Source organism: Rhododendron vialii, chromosome 4a, assembly GCF_030253575.1.
Source record: "Rhododendron vialii isolate Sample 1 chromosome 4a, ASM3025357v1".
Lineage (NCBI taxonomy): Eukaryota > Viridiplantae > Streptophyta > Magnoliopsida > Ericales > Ericaceae > Rhododendron > Rhododendron vialii.
This window is the reverse complement of record NC_080560.1, coordinates 41,408,522-41,430,878: the sequence shown is the minus strand read 5'-3', so window position 1 is coordinate 41,430,878 and position 22,357 is coordinate 41,408,522. Positions and strand designations below refer to the sequence as shown.

At 37.1% G+C, this 22,357-nt stretch overlaps 2 protein-coding genes across 9 annotated transcripts; one reads left to right on the top strand and one right to left on the bottom strand.

The window, feature by feature from the left end:
* Positions 1-7,906: 7,906 nt before the first annotated feature.
* On the bottom strand, positions 7,907-10,017 carry LOC131322120 (uncharacterized). Its single transcript, XM_058353283.1, has 2 exons — positions 9,519-10,017; positions 7,907-8,436 (listed from the first exon to the last, which is right to left on the bottom strand). The coding sequence occupies exons 1-2, from the start codon at positions 9,886-9,888 to the stop codon at positions 8,243-8,245; spliced, it is 564 nt and encodes a 187-aa protein (XP_058209266.1). The 5' UTR covers positions 9,889-10,017; the 3' UTR covers positions 7,907-8,242.
* Positions 10,018-11,096: 1,079 nt separating this feature from the next.
* LOC131322119 (PWWP domain-containing protein 1-like) lies at positions 11,097-21,441 on the top strand. 8 transcript variants are annotated; one of them, XM_058353276.1, is made up of 4 exons: positions 11,097-11,295; positions 18,050-19,213; positions 20,264-20,302; positions 20,491-21,441. In XM_058353276.1, exons 2-4 carry the CDS (start codon positions 18,118-18,120, stop codon positions 21,153-21,155), a joined length of 1,800 nt encoding a protein of 599 aa, XP_058209259.1. In that variant the 5' UTR covers positions 11,097-11,295; positions 18,050-18,117; the 3' UTR covers positions 21,156-21,441. The 8 variants fall into 8 exon arrangements, with proteins under 8 accessions (XP_058209259.1, XP_058209260.1, XP_058209262.1 ...); XM_058353277.1 differs by having other exon boundaries at positions 11,204-11,295; positions 18,053-19,213; XM_058353279.1 differs by lacking the exon at positions 11,097-11,295 and adding an exon at positions 16,186-17,731 and having other exon boundaries at positions 18,053-19,213.
* Positions 21,442-22,357: the final 916 nt, after the last annotated feature.

The following is a 22,357-nucleotide window of genomic DNA, read 5'->3' as shown; positions in this document are numbered from 1 at the left end:
CACAATGTGAAATTACCAATTTGTCCTTATAGTTTGTCAATGGTGGAGTTAAGATATGAGGGTATTTTAGGCATTTCAGTGTTAGGTCTTTTGCTTAGTCAAGAAAAAAATGAGATACAAAAAAAATCTTTTTTTTTCCTAATTTAAGGGATATTGTTTTTTATAGGTACAAAAAAAAAATCTAAAAATCTTTCTTTTCCCTAATTTAAGGGATATTGTTTTTTAAAAGTACAAAAAAAAAAAAAGAAACTTTCTTTTCCCTAATTTAAGGCAAGCCAAGCTACCAAGTTAAAAGACAAAATTACCCTTGTAGATTTTGTCTTTCAAATATTTTTTGGACATCTTGAGTTGAAGTTATTTTAGGTCCTACTTTGCTTAGTCAAGAAGAAAAGGCTTTTCGAAGGTATTTTAGATATTTTTGGTTCTCCTTTGCTTAGTAAAAAAGAAAAGACTTTTTTGGGATATTTTAGGTCCTACTTTGCTTAGTGAAGAAGAAAATGCTTTTTCGAGAATATTTTAGGTATTTAAGGTCCTCCTTTACTTAGTCAAGAAGAAAATGCTTTTCAGAGTTATTTTAGGTCCCCTTTTGCTTATTCAAGAAGAAAAGGCATTTCATAGGTATTTAGGTCCCTCTTTGCTTTGTTAAGAAGAAAAGGCTTTATACATCTTCTCAATCTAACCATTAGAAAAAAATCTCTCTCTCTTTTTCTCGTTCCTCCTAGATCTCCCTCGATCTGTCTCTCATGATCCCTCTGTAATTCAGATGAAGATAGACGCATCAATTTCTCAATCATAGATTCTTATGCACAAAAAAAGAAGTAACTACGTGGTCAGATTCTCTTAGATTTCATAACCCTAGACTGTGATTTTGTTAGAACTTCAAATCATACGTATTTTGAGTGGTCTCTTTTTTCTGGGGTTTTCTAATTGTTTTACTTTTATGGTTCTATTTTTTTTCAACATCAATGCTTGATAGTTTGTTGTGTGCTCTTAGCAAACCAAACTCTAATTTTGTTCGATATTTTTGAAGAAAGGCTCTCTTGCGGCAAGGTTTTACAGTTATTTTTCAAAACACAAGGACGAAAAAGCCTCATTATTTGCACAGTTTTAGAATCTAATCCATGACATTATCTTGATTATTGTTGGTATTGTTTGAGAATGAATTTATATTTTAATCCAAAGACCTATTTATTTGATCTATGTTTATGCAATGTTTAATTTGTCCTGATGGAATCAAAAATACCGTTCCTTATAATCCATTTTTTTAACAAGATTGAGCTATTTGTGACTCTCTTCAGTTTTAGTGCATATGTTGGATTAAATTACTTACATGATCTATGAAATTACAATAGTCTTAATTAATTATTTGAGTCTACAAAATTAAAAATATTTTGGTACTCCAAAATAGTGTTCTATATGTTATTTTTTCCGTACAAGAACTCCTTTTGTATTGCTTAAAAAATATTATCTTCTTCTTTTTTCTTTTTTAAAATGACCTTTCATTCAATTACTTACTCTTACGACTTCTTTATTTCCATAACAATATCCTAATCTAAACTATCTTACATACATGAACAGTTAATAGTTACACCAATAAGCACACAACAGTGTGCGAAGCACGCGGAATCACACTAGTATATACACACACTCACTAGTAATTGCCACAATATTTTCTAAACATAATCTAAATGAATTATCAAACCCACTTTTTCGAAAGTTTTTTTTTGGATACAATGGTTTTTTTTAATACTATCTCACACGAAGTGGGTCCTAAATATGCGTATGATCACACCTCATGCGAGGGAAGCATTACAAATAATTGTGAATTAGAAAAAATTTATTTTCTCCCAACAAAGTCTACTTTTCGAAAAATTTCATTTTAAGAATAAGTTTCAAATATGATCCATCTGACCAAGTTCATAAAATAGTCTAACACAATAAATGTTATCAAATATGTTTAATTCTGTTAGTTGCATTCAGGGATAGCATTAGAGATATTAAGAATGTATAATTATACGGAATTCCAACTTGAATTGAATTTTTTGAACGTCCACTCACTCAAAAGCGACACATCTATCGCACTTATTTCCTTAACTGACTTAAAACAATAGAAAAGCAAAATAGATCCAATATTACATATAATCAAGTAAAGAATAGAGTTTGAAACTTTGTATACCCTAAAGGCTCAAACAAAAAACCTACAATCTTCAATTCCAAACAGATCATGAAACTCCAAATTATCTAAACTACCAGTTCAAGTTGTATTAAAAAGCAATTTTGTTCTCTTACCTATCAGTTAAAAAGAAAAAAAATTACGCATGGTCGCAAAATATTTCTCCTAGCCGTGAAAAATTACTCTTGACCACAAAAATTTGCTCTTGGCCGCATCAAATTGCAATTGATTGCACATAATTGCACTTGGTTGCAAAAGAATTGCGTGACCATAAAGTAATTTGATGCGGCCAATAGTAATTTGTAGTGGTCAATTGCAATTTAATGCGTCCAAAAGTAATTATTCACGATTAATAATAATTCTTCGCAGCCAAGAGCAATTCAATGCGGCAAAGTGCAATTCGTAATGGCCAAGTACAATTCAACGCGGCCAAAAGTAATTCGTAGCGGTTAAGTGCAATTTAATGCGTCCAAGTACAATTCAATGCGGCCAAGAGTAATTCGATGCAGCAAAGTGCAATTTGATACGGCGAAGTGCAATTCGATGCAGTTAGGCGTGCCCAAGTGCAAATCGATGTGGTCAAAAGTTATTCATAACGGCCAAGTGCAATTTAATGCGTCCAAGTGTAATTTAATGCGGTCAAGAGTAATTCTTCGCGACCAAAAGCAAATCGATGCGGCAACGTGCAATTCGTAATGGCCAAGTGCAATTCGATGCGGTTAAGTGCTATTTGGCGCGGCCAAATGCAATTCAATGCCACCAAAAGTAATTATTGGCCAAAAGTAATTCTTTGCGGTTACAAGTAATTCATTGCTGCTAAGAGTAGTTCTTTGCGGCCAAATGTAATTCTTTGAGGTCAATAGTAATTCATCGCGGTTAGGAGTAATTTTTTGAGACAAATAGTAATTCTTTGTGAACTTCTAATCTCAGCCATTGGCTTCAATTGTTGAGATGTAATGTCTTTTCTTTTTGTGTCCTCAAGACGCTCCTTTGTATATATATTTTTCAAATTAGCACAAAATTTGAAAAGTTTTGGTGTTTTTCTCTTTTATTTTAAAAAAAAGCAGAGACATTAATGTACAATTGTTAGTAGTAAATTAACCCACATGATAATTGCATAATATGTGCAAAAAGTTTGAGCACTTTACTGAAAGGAGGGGAATGAGTCTAAACCATTGGATGAAAGTAATCATCTATCGCAACAAATTGTCTTTTGTTAAATATGGATGGGCCCAGCAATGTACTATATAAAATTAAGTTAAATAAGAAAATTAACTTTAATGCGGAAACACATGCATATGTATATTTTCGTTAGTTTTCAACTTTCAACTTGATGATGGCGAATATGAAACTATGACTTAAAATCAAGTTACAACAAAATCAATACAATTGCTGCCACATATTGCTATGAATCGAATAACCAAATATATAATTAATCAATTTTTTCGCCTCAATCACTCAACCAACTAAACATTTAGCAATCTGAATATATTTCAAAAAATGACAGGGCCCATACACACATAGCTAAACGTATGTGTGAGAGAGAAAGTAGTTTTGGATTAAAAATTTAAATATGTTTTGGAATTAACGTGTGAGGGAGAGAGAGACAGCCCTAGATCATGGTAATCGTTTTTAATCGATAACTGTTAGGAACGTAAGAAAAATTAAAAAATAAGGAATCAGAATAAGATTAGGAAATATTAATTTTAGTTTTTCTTTCATCCTTCTTCCAAATATTCATTATTTCCAAGTATATTTCTAGTCTTATTACCTGTAAATTTCAGGTATAAAAAAAATATGTACAAATTTGATGGTCCAAAATATAGAGAATTCAAAAATTGTTGCTCCATATTATATACACACACAAATATTACTAATATTAATGAATTCTCACAATTACTCATATACAATCACAAACACACAAACACTTTACACACACATTCAGCTCTTTTGGTGGGTCCCATACAAACTGGAGGTATAGCGCGTGTAAGCCACAATGTGAATGTGAGTGAGTTTGTGTAAATATTTATGTAAGTGTTTGTGATTGTAGAATGATTAATAAATGAATAAAAGAACTGACACAGCTATACGTCCATTTTCCTTTTTTCCTGCACTTTTTCTTTTTAATAAATAAGCTCTAAATTAGGAACATTGGTATTAAAACTACGCACAACTCATTACTGGAAAATAAAATTTAAAGGGAATTTATAAATAAGTGAAATGCAAAAATTAGTCTCTGTTTTAATTCATAACTTTAACATCGCAATGATTTAAAATTAGGCAAATTATAATGTAACATTTTTTTTTAAAAATACAATTCATTTCTAAATACTCCAAATTTGTACTTTCACCTAATTTTTATTTTGCAACATAACCTTCTATCTCACAACCCAATTTTATTTTTCAAAAAATACCCTTGGCCAAAAAAATTCAAACGATAAGAATATTAAAAACTAGGGAAAGTACCCATATGCACCTATTTTGTGGTTCATTCATAACGTTTTAGAGTGTTTCGTAACTTTTGTTCTAGAATTCATAACTTTTTAGCAGTACGATTCGTAACATTTTTATTATGATTCATAACATTTTGGTATATCTCATGACCTTTAAACGATTCGTAACTTTTTAGCAATACTATTCGTAACATTTTCTCTATAATTCATTACATTTTGGGGGTGCATATGATACACACCCAAATAAAGGGTGTGTATTGTAGTCTTTCCCATTAAACTATGTCTCCCCTCTTCCCTCTTCCCATCTTTCACTCTCTCCTCTCCTTTTCATATGTCCCATTCTTGAGAACTTTTTCGGTGCCGGTGGATATATTCCTCTTGCTATCTGTTCAGCGCATTCGGGTTATCCAATATATTTTTGGGCGGTTCGGATTAAAACCCTCTCTCGCCTCTCACCCCAACACTTTCACCCTTTTTTTTTTTCTCTCCAAATCCGAGCCGTCAAAAATGCAATGAACAGCTCGGAAGGGCCAAGCGGACACCACGTGGTACTCACCCGGCATTGAAAATTTTTCCCTCACGTCCACACTGCCACCAACACCACAATCAGCTGCTCCCTTTTCACTCTCACATTCAACACCAGGATCAGCTGCTCCCTTTTCACTTTCACATTCAACACCAGGAGCTCCCGTCATCCCTACTGTCAACACCACCAGCTCCACTACCGTAATAACCGCCATCTACCGCCATGCGTCTCAGAGCCACCAAAATCACCATTCGTCTAGCCACCTTGTAGAGATCCGTGATTTAAATTTATTTCCTTGATAATTTTAATGTGGAATTATGCCGTGATAACATTTTTGCACCTTTGCTCAAATAATATTGCACTCTTTATCAAACTAAAATGCCACCCGATTCAAGACAAGAGGGCAGGGTGATGATGTCAAATCGTACTTTATTTTTCGAAAAACATATACTCTACTCCTTCAATCGAAGAAAGTTGAAAGTTGCACCTTGTATGACATTGTAATGGAGATGTTCATTTACGGAGATGCTCATTACGATTTACGGGGAACGATTTACAGAGATGTTCATTTCGTCTTGTTGAGAGAGAGAGAGAGAGAGAGAGGTAGAGGTGGTGGAGACGTGTTAACCAACATCCACAGAATCCATCAACCAGAAAAATACAAGGTCCCCAAAACCCAACTGAAATAGCTGAGAGCAACCATCTATAGCCATCAAGCCACTATACATTGCAAAACACTCATAAGGCTATTCATTTCACTTACAAAAACCACCATACCAGCTACTGGAAGCCCTGAAATGTGCGGCGGCCTTGGAGAGCAAAAAGAACAAGAGAGAGGATCTGAAATGATTTCACCTCCAAATTAAGATGGAGCCTAGCTTTTTGAAAAATATCAAAGAACCTCAGTCCTACGATTCCCTCCAACTATTCCTAGAACAACAAGCTACGTGATGACCGGAGAGGTAGGGCAAGAAGATGATAACAAAGAACCTGTGAGATTCTATAAAATGAGAAAATGAGAAAATGAGCAATATTTGGCACGTAAAACAAGCAGAAAGGTGATTAGATGCTCAATAATCCTCGCAGCCTACAGGTATAGAAGCAAAAAGTAGGAAAGCTGAATTCTTCATCTAACATGTGTTTCCAGTCAAACAAGAACCGCAACCGCAAGCGGAGTAACTGATACTAAAGTAATATACGAAGCATTATAAACGGATTTGCAAAAGGAGGAGGAAATGTAACCTAAAGAGCCCAAGCAAACACAAGAAATTTAGCTCAAACAGACAAATATCATTCGGCTGAAAAAGTGCATGCGCAAAGAATTAACTACTACAATGTATGACGCAATCCAGAACAGTTACACAATCATGTCCCTCATCCAGTCTCCCTTTGTAATTACCCTCGACCATATACACCACAATCCTCGCACACCAACTTAGATATGGTGCAATCCCAAATGCCCAGCCCAAGGATACATCTTAAAAAAAAAAAAAAGGAAGACGAAAACAGAATTGAACTTCAACTAGTATTATCATAGAACACAACCCCAGCCATGAGCCATTAACTGTTTCTCTTCAAACAAAATTTGCCAAGATTAAGTAATCTCAATTAACACTTCTGTTAGATGGTTGTCTGGTATTGGTTCTTGATAAAAGAAAACGAGGTTTTTGAACAAAGTTCCTCTTTGGAGAAACATAAATAGTCTTCAAGATACAGTGATGTACAATGTACATCTTTTACTTCTCTGCTTTTAGGATAGAATTCAGTCCAAGTGTCTCCTTCAAAGGATCTGTGTACTGTGAAAGGAACCCTCTCTCAAAATATGGTACAAGTAGTTCAAGGCCTACGAACTCCAACCGTCAGAGCAGTGTCAAAGGAACTTGGATGAGGGTACTTTAATATTCTTTCATTCCAAAACATAAGGACTGTTCTACCACATTTTCATGGACATACTCCATGTTATTTGTACACAAAAGTTGGCATCGCTAAGAGAACACCAGAAATGCATGCTGACTGGTGTACTAAAGTGTTATCATTAGCATGTACGCATATGTGTAATACAAAACCTACAAATGTTCATGCAAACATAATGCAACACAAAGCACATTAGAGTGCAAGCAGCTCCAATGATCCCACCCATGATGCATACACCAGCTAGTACCAATACCATGAGCTGTAGCAACTTTCCTATCTCCAAGATAACTAGAAGCTGAAACGGACATCTCATGCAACATGTCCCAAGCAAAGCAAGGCAGAAATTATTACCATGGCTACACCATATCGGAACTGGCCTTTCATAGATAAACCAGAATAGAATGAGAATGTGTTTTTGCCTTGATGAATCCAGGCTCATAAGTAGAGAGAAATAAGATTCGAGAGTGAAAGAAGTAGGCTACATTCACTTTCTTGGAAAAATTTCAGCTAATATAGAAAACATGGGGATTAGTGAGAAGAGGTGGGTCCTTGTTTTTTAATGAACCTAACAAAAAACATATGGCAACAGGTTTTTGCATAACAAGTGAACTCCACCTTGTACATGACATGGACCTAAACCTTCACCTAGCCCTGCTCTTTCACAACTTACAAGAGCTTCTATCACATAGAAAGAACAGGATCACCAAATTCAAATACTTTGAGATTACATTAAAAAGCTAAAATTGGCACGACAGCGGTTAAAAACAAAGACGTGTCGCTTACCATGTCTATAATTGATCAGTTAAACAGAAATCACGTATATCAGAAAATAAGTTAAGATTAAGACAGTAAAGACTTTCTAGATTTCCCATTATAAGAAATGTGACAGAAGACAGAAGGTATCATCTGAGGCACATGAATGCCAAAGTACATTTCAAAAAGCAACTATGCCAAAACGAAGCATTTCAAACTTGAAGCTAATCATCGTAATCATGTTAAAAAAGCTTTTAAATATCAAAAGAAAATAAATCCCACATACAGAACTATATAAAGTAAAGCTACATAATTGCTCAACACCGACAGAAAAGGATCCAAATTTATCCCCCCAACATCAAACCCAGCCCACTTACCAATACTTGCCAAAACCACCAAATGATGACAATCAACTACCCTTTTTCACAGATCATCCTCCATTCTCAAGTACTCCCCAATATCAGCCTGGTGCAGCACAACAATCCCATTTGGGTCCATCTTCCTACAATCCTGGGTTGACTTCGCAGCGATTCCGAAACCCAATGGCACATCCGCCATTGAAAACACCACCACCCCATCCCCAGCAACAATATTCTCCGTTATCCTCCCCAACCCACCTGTTAGGTGCACATTATTTGTCAAAATATTAAGCATTTTGTTTCAATATGTCAAACAAACATGCTGTACAAAGATATCATAACTAGTTAACTACATCAAATTGACTAAAAAATATGTCAAAATGAGTTCTAAGTCAGATCAAGGAAGACTCAAATCCGCAAATTCACCAATTTACAACATTTACTAGAGGCTGGAGATCATCCTATTCTGCTTTATTTGTTACAAAATACAGATTCTGTTTCAACAAGTCTATAAACATGTAGTACAACACCACCAAAACTAAATCAAATTCCGTCATGCTACGCCAAAGTGAGTTGTACACTCGTACTCAACTCAAGGAAGACTCAAAGTTAAAAGTTCCAACTTTTACTACTGTGTGTTTCCTTCAATGAGTCTACAAACACAACAACAGCTTATAAAAGAATTTGTACATCATGAGTACACACTGCCTAGCTTGTGGTCGGGCGGGTTACTGTAATTTTTCCCTTAAACCAAAATGCAAAAGTTCTAGATGTACATGGTGTACAACTTTTTTTCCTTTTCTTTACTTAAAGTTAATGATGCTAAGCCACTCATAAACTCATTTGAGATTGATTCAAGTGATAACAAGCTAAATTTGAACAAACATTTGAAGCTCATTAAGTTTTCAACCAAATCTTTAACACTTTAATTCTTGGGCTCGATAAGCTTACATATTATACAAATACCAAAATTCTCAAGCTCGACTCCATTAAAGCTTGTTCGGGATTTCAGTTCAGATGACAAACCACTAGAGCTCAACGAGCTTGCAACCCTAATTCTGTTCACTCAAAAGTTTGTAAGAAAAATTGTACCAACTAGGCAGTTACGCAACTTTCATTAAAACTCATTTAAGATTGTTCCAAGTGATAACAAGCAAAATCCAAACAAATATTAGAAGCCTGTTGAGTTTTCAAGCAATGCTAAACCAGTATTGAACAAGCTTTTACTTAACGAACATGAGCTCAGACTCAAGTAGCTTAGTTTGTTTAGCAGCCCAAACCCTAATTCTGTTTAATCAAAAGTATGCAAGAAAAATCGTAGCAATTAGGCAATTACCCACCTTTCAAGACATGATTCCCGTACAAGAACGACATCTCCGAGGTGGGTTTGAGCCAGACCTTGTGCTTGGCATTGGTAGCCAACAGATTAAGGCACTGAATGGTCAAGTGAAAGCTACCTCCTTTGGTGAATTTGCCCACTTGGGTACCCAACGAAACAAGCTTTTCGCGCTTGATGTTGGTGGCTCGCTTGACCAGGGACTCGCTCACGTAGTGGACTCTGTTCTTCTGCAACCGGAAGCAGTATCGACCTGGGTCTGGGTCGGGGCCTTCGTGTGATGGGTTCTCGACGATGTTCTTGAGGTTGTTTCCTGTGAATTTGAAGAGCTTTTCGAAGACCTGTGTGGTTTCTTTCTCGTCCAATGGCCTCATGACGCTAGGGTTTGGGGTTCCTGATTGGGGTTTTGGGTTCCTGATAGGGTTTTGAGGAAGGAAGAAGAACTAGGGTTTTGGGGGGTTTTGTTTTCGTTTACTTAACACCTTGTTTGGTTCCTCGGAAAAGAAAAGAAAGAGCCAAAAAATACTTACCCCTTAAGACACGTTATTTTTCCCAAAAGTGCTACACATAACAGTTGTGTAAAACACAATACATAACCAATTTTTAACCGTCCATTGCTGCAATAAATGGTCAAGATTCACTCAAACTTTTTCACATAAAAGTTAGATTTTTTCTTGAAAGAATTTGTTTAAAATATAAACCATCCAAATACATATGAATGGTCAAAATTACGCACACGACCAATACAACGGTTGTGCAAGTAGCATTTTTGTATTTTTCCTCACCCAAACAAAGTGTTGACTTTGTATTTTCTCTCTTTCTTGTTTGCTTTCTATTTTGGTTACAAAAAGTGGGAGTGTACTCTCTCACTTTTGCTAGTGCTCCGTCACACGACACTACTATTTGTAAGAAATTTTATTGTACACATGTCATGACCGAATCTAAGGTATATCACTAGATTGCTAATTTCTTTACGTTTTCATTTAAAAATGTTTTCCAACGTACATTACAAAAAAAAATTCAAATCATATTTGACTCTTTTTTTCTCGTACAAACGCGATTCGTTTATGAAGCAAATAAAGTCCGACTAAATTGATTTTCGACATGGATATTCTTCTCAACAGGTTCTATAAAAATGAAGGATTCCAAACCTTTTTTTCTGCCCGGAATGGTCTAAAAAAAATTAAAAATTGAAAGAAACAAGACATCGATAAAATTGGATGGCCGAACAAATTTGGACTCCACTTTTAAAAATAAATTGGTGTTGCAAAAATTTGCTTAAACTGGGGGAGCCATAAGCGAAAGTTTGCCCATCAACTACCCCGATTTGTTTCATGCCAATCTTTGATCAACGTTACAAACTCTATTTTCATCACACGGGTATTGATGCAACTATAATATCTTGAGTCCTAATTGATGAGTGAGAGAAAAAAAGAGGCACCGCTACGGTATCTCAGAGAGTGAATAATTTTTCCATTGAGAGGGCCCAACAAGATCCGTTCCCACTTCCTATCACAAAGTTCCAAAAAAGGGTACACGTGTCATTTTCCACAAGAGAGTACCGCCACTGCACAGAGGGCTACTGGTACCCAACCGAAGCAGAGCACGTCCCCGGCCACCTTTCCACTGCCAAAACAACAGACTAGAGAATCCTCTCTCTCTCTCTCTCTAGCCATGAATAATATCCCCCCCGTCCCCGTGTATACATATACCTCAGCGCAACCAGAAATGCAAAGCAGCAATGCGTCTCATCTTCTGCTTAAAAAGAGAGAGCTGAGGAGGTATGTGTTCTCTGTTTCTTGTATGACAAGTTTATTTATGTTGATTAAAAGTAAAGATTCTTGTTACACACTAGTCATTATTTATTCCAAGTACTGGGTTTTCTTTGGGATTTTATAGGAGACAGAAATCAATGCGTTATTTTGGGTAGAAGTTTTCTGGGTCTTTAATATTTTCTTTTCAGAACCCAGCAAAAAATTTCTTTACCAAAAAGAACTTCTTTTAGGAACAATGGAAAATGCTGAGGGAACCACACATTAGGGTTCTGCTTAATCTTGGCGTAAGTTCAAGACAAAATGTGTAAGCAATACACTAGGAAATTTGTCACTTAAAACTTGTTTATGTAGGAACTTTATATCCAACCTAAAAGCTCAAGTCATAAGGTGGAGAGATCTAAACATTATATTAAGTGATCAACCATTTCATACCCAAGCAATGACGGATTGTATTTCCTTAGTATCCCCCTTCATGTGAAGCCCATTTTTTAGGTCCGTCACGTGTAGCCTCTTTTTGAGTCTATCATTGTGCAACATTTTCGTTGAGTCTGCCATCATGGGATGTGGATTATAAACTTTTAAAATGTGGGGTGGAATGAGCCTCTCTCCGATGCCATTAGACACTTTATATCCAACCCAAAAGTGTAAATTGTTAGGTTAGGTCGCAACATTATACTTAGTGCTCACTCATTCCATACCCAAGCAACGTGGTTCCTTAACAGTTTTGGGTTTTTTTTTCTTTTCCCAGTCAAACGGTGGCTACAAGTATTTAGTGAATTGGATATGGGAAGGGAGTGTGGTTTCAACGATTTCCATGTTTGTCATGTGTTTTTGGTCGGAGTAAACTTGCAATTCGGAGAAATTCGGCTTAAGTTAGACATCCATAAGATTTAAACTTGGGGCTAGGAACATTTGGTTTTGTGCTGGTAGAAATGGTAATTTGGTTGGAAAAATGTCAACTCCAAGAATCCCAAAGGTGAAAATTTCATGATTTGGACTAAGGGGTTTACAATTTTGGGCACTAATAGGTTCCTGCTAAAAGCACTACAAGAGCACATTTGATGGTGGTGAGTTTTGTGATAGAGAACAGGAAGCTGTGGTTTATTTTAGGAATATAGAAAAATACCTATTTAGTTGTTATAACTACATTTTCCCCCCCATTTTACTTTTGGCGATCCTATGCTCTAATGGCTGAATCTTGATCCATTGAAAGAAGGAAGGTTGTAAACTCTTGTAAGATGAATAGAAGAGATTAATTATTAGATAGAAACTTGATGTGCTAAATCTGTGGTGTTGTACCGGTAATGTACGTTTGATGTACGCATTCCTAATACAACTTATGTTGTGATTGGCAACTAATATAACTCAAGTGCATCAAATGTAGTAGTTTGAAGAGAGAGGGTGTAGTGCTGCTAGCTAGGAATTTGACTATGCACGTTTCATGCGAACTCTACTGCTGCACCTAATCTAGCTGGGTTGCTAAGCATCCATAGTTACATGCTTAATTACCGCTCTCATGGTATCTCCGTTTAACTCACTCGCCAAATGCTTATTAGGAATAAGATTAATGCAATATTGGAACCAATGCAAAGAATTACATACAAAATTGCTACTTTGTTTAGGCAACCACACAATCTTGTTTGTCTTTAAACTCTGAAAGAAGAATACACGATATTGTAGGCAACCACAGAATCTTATATGACATGTGTACACTTATCCTATGTTGACATGTGTCTTACTTTATAGGCGAGTATTGCACTAGGCTATGTCTGAGTTGTATCATTAGAACCACAACTAAAGCACTCACTTGTCGACGTCCCCAACTACAGAACAACCTCTCAATTTGATCCCCCACCCCCCTCTCTGTGTCTGTATCCCCATTATTATTTGGCTAATGCAGATTCGTATGCAATGGGGACTCAACTCGTGATGATGATTCAACTTTGAATAATAGTATAATAGTGCTATGAGTTAAAAGAGCTGGCAAGCTAGAAATCTTAGGGTTTAAACAAAAGAAAATCTTTAAAAGTCAATGGGTTCCATTTCCTTAGAACATCTCCTTAAGAGGTATGTATTCGCTCATTTTGATACAGGCACACATACTTATTACATCTCGTGTCCAAACCCATGGATAGTTAAAAAGTTGGTTTATTGTTTATGCAAGCATTGCAGCCAACCGTAGTACTTTATATACGTTCTTACCCAAATCCTATGTTGACATGTGTCTGCCTTTGCAGTCAAGTGCTGGATATCTTTGAGCTCTTATCATTATTATCACAGCCAGAGCACACCATTGTCTGCATCCCCACCAACAGAACAACCTCCTATTTTGTCTACATCTCCCTCCTTCTCCCTCTCTCTTATGCGTACATTATCATAGGTATCTTAGAATTTTAAACAAGAGAAAATCCAATAGAAGTCGATGAGTTTGATTTCCTCAGAATATCTTCTTAGGAGGTACAAGTTTACTTGTTTTGATACATGTTCCTGCCCTTAATACATTTTGTGTCCAAATGTACGGATGCCTAAAAATTGTTTGTGTTTTGTGTAAAGAATAATGTTCAATCCAAAAAAGCAGTATATGAAATTTAAACTTTGTTGTTTATCTGACTTCCATAACATGTTCTTTTGTAAAGATGTGCCTATTAAGCGTTATTGCTATACTTTGAAGGAAGTCTTTTGTCTATATATAGGGACTTAAGGTTACTACGAATTCTTCAGGATACAATTCAACGGACATGTATAGTAGAGTTAAGCTTAGGGATTTAGATGGTCAGGTTTATGATGATAGACAAGATAATTAGGTGGTAAAAAATGTAAAATCAATGAATGTTCCAGAAGAGATTTTTTATTCAATTTTGATAATTGCGATAATAATTCTAGAGGAATTTGTAAGAAAAGAGATTTTTTACTTAAAGCTAATGAATTGGCAATTGGGGAGAACATTATGTGTTATTCTATAAGGAAGAAGATGGCACGCTTAATGGCCCTGACAAAACGGGAAGCCGTAACTTGTTCTAGAGTTTTAAAGGGAAGTAGACGAACAAGATAGACAATATGTATTTTGATAATTTGGATTCGACATGGGAAAAAGGGAGACTAAACAATGTGGGAGATTCATATGAGATGAGAGAAATGGCTTGGGGAAGGGTTGACTTACAATCACCTCCATATGGGCTAGAAAATGTTTGATGAAGATCAATCTATGTTACTCCTTCCGTCCCGATTCTTTTGTCCCTTGTCCTATCTCAACCGGATAAAAAACTAATTATAACTTTTAATTGGTTATTCTATTTATATGAAATATTGATCTTGTTTGATAGATCTCAATAAGCTCTTTTGAACGATGTTTTCAAAATCACCATAAAAATTATAGATTGCAAGATATAATCAATTTGAAAAGTGGCACGGACTCCCACAAGGGAGTAAAGAATGGGGACGGAGGGAGTATCAAGAAAAAGTGTCAATGCTTGGTTCCGTTTTATGGAGATAGGACCTATGGTTGGTTTGAACTAGATGAACTATAAAGTAGACAAACACTCTCATGATGTTGCACGTATGATGCACACATTATTACTACAATTATTGCACCTTGATTACTTCATATTTGTGGTTACAATACGGCTCACTGAATATCACTAGAGTACCTCAGTAACCATATGCATTAAGGGTGAGGGGGCACTTGATGAACCCAACATATTTGACTGGACGGATCCGATCCGAATCTGTCGGACAATTTGCAAGCATTGAGTAGTCGAAATCAGTTTGCAGACTTAAAATTTTGTTGTGCCTCTAGCGGGTGGTAAGTTAAGGGTTAAGGCTAAGGCTACAAAAAACCCATGAAACCCGACCCGAGAGACATCTTATAGACACCCTGGCTCTACATGTGGCAATAATCCAATAGCCTCCATTGGTTACCCTGCTCCCAACTCTTCCTTTTTATGATTCCCCAATGGATTTGTGTGACACCCCTCTCTCTCCTCTCCCTCTCCTGGCGATGGCAGTCACTGCCAGCCGTAGCAAGAGTGACTTCATCACTTTCATGTTCGAAACCCCTAAATGTTAACCCTAACCCCTTTTTGGTTTTCTTTGATTTCTTCATTTTTAGTTTTTCTCAGTCAGAAAGTTCGTTTTGGGGGATTAACTTATCTTTCCTTTAACTTTAGGTTCTCTTTTCAGGCATTAAACCTTTGATTTTGTGTTTCCTTTGAAACCTGTAAAAGCCAAGGCACCCAACCTACCCGTCTCATAAACCGACAAGTGTGGTTTTGGACGGTTTCCGTGGCATGTATGGTCGGGGCTTCAAATAGCGAAAACTGAACATTGTGGGTCAATGTGATGGTTCAGCCGGACGGCCCAATATTTGTATAATTTGAATAAGATTTAGCTTGAAATATTGGGATTTGTTAGGTGCATTCTATTGCTGCTTTCTATTTGGCTGGAAATTTCATTGCATTTTATAGATATAGTTTATTTTTAAACGAAAAATAAGTTCTTTGAAGAACATCTCGACCATTAGACTTTATATGATGCACTTCCACCAATCCTATGTGGACATGTGTCTTCCTCTACAAGCGAGTGCTACACTAGGAAACTGAGCATTGATCATTAGAACCACAGTCAGAGTACACCCTTGTATGCATCCCCACCAACAGAACAAACTAGGAACAACCTCCTGATTTGTTCTCTGACTTCCCCCTGCTTAAGAAGTACACGTTTGCTCGTTTTGATATATGTTCATTTCCTTGTTCCATTTCGTGTCCAAAAGCACTGATGCTTAAAGTTGGTTTCTGTTTTGTGTACGCATTTGGTTTAATTCAAAGGCATTTAAGAATAATGTTCGATCCGATCTATTGTTGGAAATGAAAAGTACCTTTTGAAATGCTAATTTTCTTGATAGATAAATACCTATCAAGCGCTATACTTGTGATTTGAAGGAAGTCTTTCTCAGTCAATGGGTTCGAGGGACACATCTTAATTGATGTGTATAATAGAGTTCAGTTTAGGGCTTCAGATAGAAGGGTGTGTGGTATGTGGTAGCAGATGCGATAATTATGAGGTGATCCAATCCTTGATTTGAAGAAAAAAACGCTTTTGAAATTTAGACTTTTAAAGAAGTCTTTTGTCGGTAAAAAGGGATCGTTTTTACATCTGAGGGACTACGAATTCTTCTGGACACAATTCAATGGACATGAATAGCAGAGTTAAGCTTAGGGCTTTAGATGGTAGGGTTTACGATGATAGACAAGGTAATTAGGTGGTCAAAAATGTCAAATCAATGAATGAGCAGGTAGAGAATTTTTTTTAATAGTGAAATTAATTCGAGGGGAATTTGTCAGAAAAGAGAACTTTTTACTTAAACCTACTGAATTGCCAATGGGGGAGAACATTATGTTTTATTCTAGAAGCACGAAGATGGCAAGTTTAATGACCCTGACAAAACGGGAAGCTGTAATTTCTTCTAGCGTTATAAAGGGAAGTAGACGAACAAGAGAGAGACGATATGCATTTTGATAGTTCGGATTCATCATGCGAAGAAGGGAGACTTAAAAATGTGCTTAGTATGAGGTGGGAGATATGGCTTGGGGGAGGGTTGACTACCAATCACCTCCATATGGGCCAAATATTGATAAAGCTTTTGCATGTAGAAAGAGTGTCAACTCTTGTTGCATTTTATGGAGATAGGACCTATGGTAGATGAACTCATTGCTTTTGAGCCTCACTATGGTGGGTTATTAAAGTAAACCAACACTAGGATGATGTTGCACGTATGATGCACACATCATTACTGTAATTACTATACCTTGATTGCTTTGCATTTATTGTTACAACTCAAAGTTACCGCTCACTGGTATCACTAGAGTACATTAGGGGCGAGAAGGCACTTGACGACCCCGACGAATTCGACCTTGGACTGATCCGACTAGTGTAACTTAGTCTCCCTATGCATATAATTTGAATAAGATTTTGCTTTTAGTTTTGGGATTGTTCTATGGCTTTTTAGGAGTAAAAATACCACAATATTTCGTTCCAAAGACAGAAAGTGCATTCAATTGCTATTTTTTATTTGGGTGGCACATAGCTGTCAAAGGCGCACCTAGGCACAAGTCTAGCGCCTTGACTTAGCCTAGGCGAGGCGCCTTCAATGAAGGGCAGCCAAGGCGCGCCTAGGCGAGAAAAGGTGCAAAGGCGAGAAAAAGGCACGCCTCTTTCACTTTTAATCATAGCCGTAGGATCAAAGGTAGGTTAAACTATTACCTTTACGCTTTCACTTCAGTCATTCGTCTCCCAGTCGACCTTCTCTCTCAACATCTCCGGTCGACCTCTCTCGACATCTCCAGTGCGACATCTCTAATTGATCGCTCTCATTTCTCCTCTCTCGTGATCTCTCTATCAACCTTTTCAGCCTCTCTCAATTCTCTCCCGATCATCTCCAATCGAGGTATTCTCCCCTCTCCTTTCTCTCTATATACATATATGTGTGTGTGTGCATAATCTGACCTTGCTTTGTTTTTCTTTTCTTCTCTCTCTGTGTATATACATTTGTATCGGTGTGTGCTATTTTTCTATTTTTTTTTGCATAGGTGCTCCTCGGTTCAAAAAGAGCACCTTGCCTTGCGCCTCTCGCCCTTGACAGCTATGGGATGGCAATTTCGTAACATTTTATTGTATGCATTTGGTTAATTCTTGATCGATCTTTGATTTGAAACAAAAAGTAGCTTTTGAAAAGCTAATTTTGTTTTTTTTATGACTTAAATAGTAGGGTTCTAATAGATGCACCTATCAAGTGCTGAAGTTGTGATTTGAAGGAAGTCTTTCCCAATCGAAATGGGGTCCGAGGGTAATACAAATTCGTCAGGGGACGTCTTAATTGACATGTATAGTAGAGTTAAGCTAAAGGCTTCAGATGGAAGGGTGTGTGGCAGTGGACGTGATAATTCAGCGGTAAGAAATGTCAAATTAATGAACGTTCAGGGTAAGAAGATTATGGCTAACAATGACGTCAATTCAAGAGGAATTAGTAACAAAAAGGAATGTATAGATTTCGCGGTCAAACGCAAGGCATTGGTACTTGGGGGCAATAATACATTTCCTTCTAGAGTCACGAAGAAGGCACGTTTGACAAACCTGGCAAAGCAGGAAGCTGTGATTTCCTCTAGAGACATAAAGGGAAATAGAGAAAGAAGAGATGGTCAGGCAAATATAAATGATGAAGGAACTGCTCTTAAAATATTTGATCCATTAAAACAAGGTAGAATGACGTATTTGGGATACAGACATGAGGTGGGAGATATGGTTTGGGGAAGGGTTGAATCACATCCATGGTGGCCGGGGCAAATATTTGATGAAGCTTTTGCATGTCCATCGGTTTGTAATACAAAGAAAAAGGGTCATGTTTTGGTTGCATTTTATGGTGATAACTCCTATGGATGGTTTGAACCAGGTGAACTTATTCCTTTTGATCCTCACTTCACTGAGAAATCTAAGCAGATTAACACCCAAGGATTTTTAACTGCTGTTGGGGAGGCTAAGAATGAAGTGAATAAAAGAGCTGCACTGGGCTTGACTTGTTTTTGCCGGAACCCTAACAACTTTCGCACAACACCTGTTCAAGGGTTCTTAGAAGTGGATGTGAGTGGTTATGAAAATGGCTGTGTCTATCCAGTGAAGCAGATTGAAAGGGCTAGAGACGGTTTCCAGCCAATTAAGTCACTTTCTTTTCTGCAGAAATTAGCATTGATGTCACAGAGTGGTATGCAAAGAAACGTTGGATGGATGAAGAATGTAGCTCGTTTGCTTGCTTATCGGAGGGCTGTGTTTGAGGAGTTTGATGAGACTTATGCTCAGGCATTTGGGGTACAGCCAGTACGCCCTGGAGGTTCACTGCTAGTTTTAAAGGACTCGCAAGAAGTACGGCCACAAGGTATTGTTGATTTCGTACTGCGTTTTTTGTTTATGTTGATCATTTCGGTGGAATGTACTTGAAATCAATTTGACTAGGTGCATAATGTAACATGCAACTTTCGTTCACAAATAGTGCAAAATGTTTGTATTTTAATAGAAGCAAAGATACTCAACTCGAAGTTTTCTTGGCATTTTCCACGAAATCTTGACTTCTAAGTTTATGCATCTATTCTTTATGCAAGTTCTGCTCTCTTGTATACCCTTTAATTTAATATCCTCAACATGGCCAGTACTCCAAAGGGCTACATTAAGTGGCCAATGTCCAATGTGCAATCTCCAAGACTTTTTCTTCAAATAAGGGAGAGTGTTCACTTAAGAAAACCGTTCTAAAAGTTTGTATGTGCTATTTATCAAAGTTGTAAGGAAGATAGACAGTGTCACTACCAAACATCGAAAAATGCCTATTCCATTGAAGTAGCTGCTAACCTTGTGTCTCACGCGACATGTCAATTTGGACATGATGTGTACACAGATACATGATAAGCTCGTAGTAGGTACTCCGTATCTTGCATGGTACCCAATCGGTAAATGGTGCCTTATGCGGTTTGTATGTGGTTTATAGATGTGCTCAATATCACCAGCTTTGACAGTTTCAATCTATTGCTTGCTTCCACAAATGTGGTGCGAGCTCCATTGGAGATGTCATGGTCATGCGTTCAACCCTAGAAGCAAGATGATCTGGAAACTCAAATGACCATAGTTTGGGAATCTGAAAAGAAAGAGTCAGGTTGTGGAGAACGCATAAATCAAATATATCATAAAGCATATGGCCACATTGGATTTTGTACCTAACCAAAAATAGTTGGGATTCTTGCAACCAATAATTGTTGCAGTTCAATGAACAAAATCCGGTATTTTGAGTTCTTTCTTAATCACTACTTTCCTGAACCTTTAATGACTCTCTTTCGTAGGTTGTGCAATATACTTGCGTAAATTGCTGATTGTCAATTATGTACACATTTAAGCCTTTTCCTTCTCTATCTTATATCCTTGCTCTTGTTGTTTGCAGCTCCATTAAGTGTTCAACGAGTAATCAAGAAAACAATTGGTATGTTGAAGTTCAATGATCAAAATCTGGTATTTTGAGTCCTTTCTTAATCACTACTTTCCTGAACCTTTAATGGCTCTCTTTCGTAGGTTGTGCCATATACTTGTGTAAATTGCTGATTGTCAATTATAAGTACGCATTTAAGCTTTTCCTTCTCTATCTTATATCCTTGCTCTTGTTGTTTGCAGCTCCATTAAGGGTTCAACAAGTAATCAAGAAAACAATTGGTACTAGGTCCCCTAGAACTCCTCCAAGTATTGTAGCTTTCAAGAATGTGAGAGACCATTCTTCTTCTTCTTCCAAACCTCCAAAGAAGATGCCGAGTTCCAGAGAGAAGCCCATTAAGAAGCCAATAGCGTTGAATGAGATGAAGCCATCTACTGGAGAAAAGAAAGCAACCAACCCGATACCTTTAAAAGTTCAAGGTGATGAGAAAATGGTGGGTCCGACTGAACCAACAGTGGTGGTGATGAAGTTCCCTCATCAATCACCACTGCCTTCGGTTTCCCAAATGAGAGCAAAATTTGCTCGTTTTGGCAACATGAGGGTAAATTACAGCTTGCCAGCCTCAAAAGTTTTGTCAAGCAAGCCGGTTGAGGAAGAATCTCCCGGTGCTGTTCCAAAATTAAGTTCAGGCCTAAAGAAGTCGACAAATGATGAAAATGGGTCTATTGATAGTATTATCAAAGCTGTCAATGCCATTAACAAGAAATATTGCCAAGTGGAGGCGAGGAAAAACGAGAGCAATCAAAGCACTAGTTCCACCACCAATGGCGTCGACATTTCCCGGCCAATGTTGATCCTTCTGAGGAAATGCAGTTACATTGTTGATTTGGTGAATTCATATGCATAATATGCATATGGAGCAACACATAGGTAACTTATTTATACACAGATATACCAAGAAAAAAGTTTCATAGTTTTGTAGAGTTTAGAGAGCCTTTTGGCTTGAAAAACAAAGAATACAGAGACATCTAATCTGTCCTTAGTTTTTATTTTATTTTCGGTTATTCGGGTAGTCATCTCATAGCTGCTGCTGGACTTAACATTTGCAAGTAGCCTTGTGAAATTTGCTCTGATGAGATTTTTGTTGCTTTCATTTTGATGAGCATGGCATGGTATATATCATGCTTGTGTAACTATTTGTTGAGCCAGCTCTAGTTTATGTCACTTGAAGTGCAGGCTATGTTACATGTCCTTCAAAATGTATTAAGTATCCGTGTGACTGTGTCTTGCGCTCGAGACTCGGATAAGTATAATATGGGGTCGGTGTGGGACATGTTTAGTCAGACAATAACTTCGTAAACAACTTTTGTGACTCAAATATCTCAGTGGCTATGCATAGAACTCCTATACTATGCATGAAAGAAAGTGTAAAATATCTTAAGGATTCTACATATTCCGTGTGTCCCCGTATCCTTGAAATGAAAATATTAGGAATCCGATACTTAGACACGTACCCGCATCTGACATCCGTACTCGAGTCCATGCAACATAGAGTGCAATTATTCGCCCAGACACATCAATTTGTCGGTTTTGTGACTATCTTAATGAGGCTTTGGAGAGCTGATGTAAAGATTTGAATTTGGCAATAAAACAAACCATGATCTTATAGTCTTGAATACAGCTCTAGCTTTTTCACTGATCTGTTTAAAGATAGGCCCACGGCTCCCTCTCAACAGCATGGCTTTCCTTGCCTTCCTGCTCTCACTAGTGAGGATAATCAAAACTTATGTCTACCCATATCCAATGAGGAAATTTGGCATTGTATTAAAAGCATTCAACCTTATAAGGCTCCTGGCCCTGATGGGATTCAAGCCATTTTTTTATCTGAAGTATTGGAATGTAGAAGGGCAAGAAGTCTGTAAATTCATCAAACTTTGCTTTGAGACCAATTCTGTTCCTAGGGACATGAATAAAACTTTTATAGCCCTTATTTCTCCCAAAGTGGATAAACCAGAGAATATCAAGATGTTTAGACCCATAAGCCTTTGTATAATGTGGTGTACAAGACCATTTCTAAAACTCTTGTGGCTAGGATTAGGCCTCTCCTCA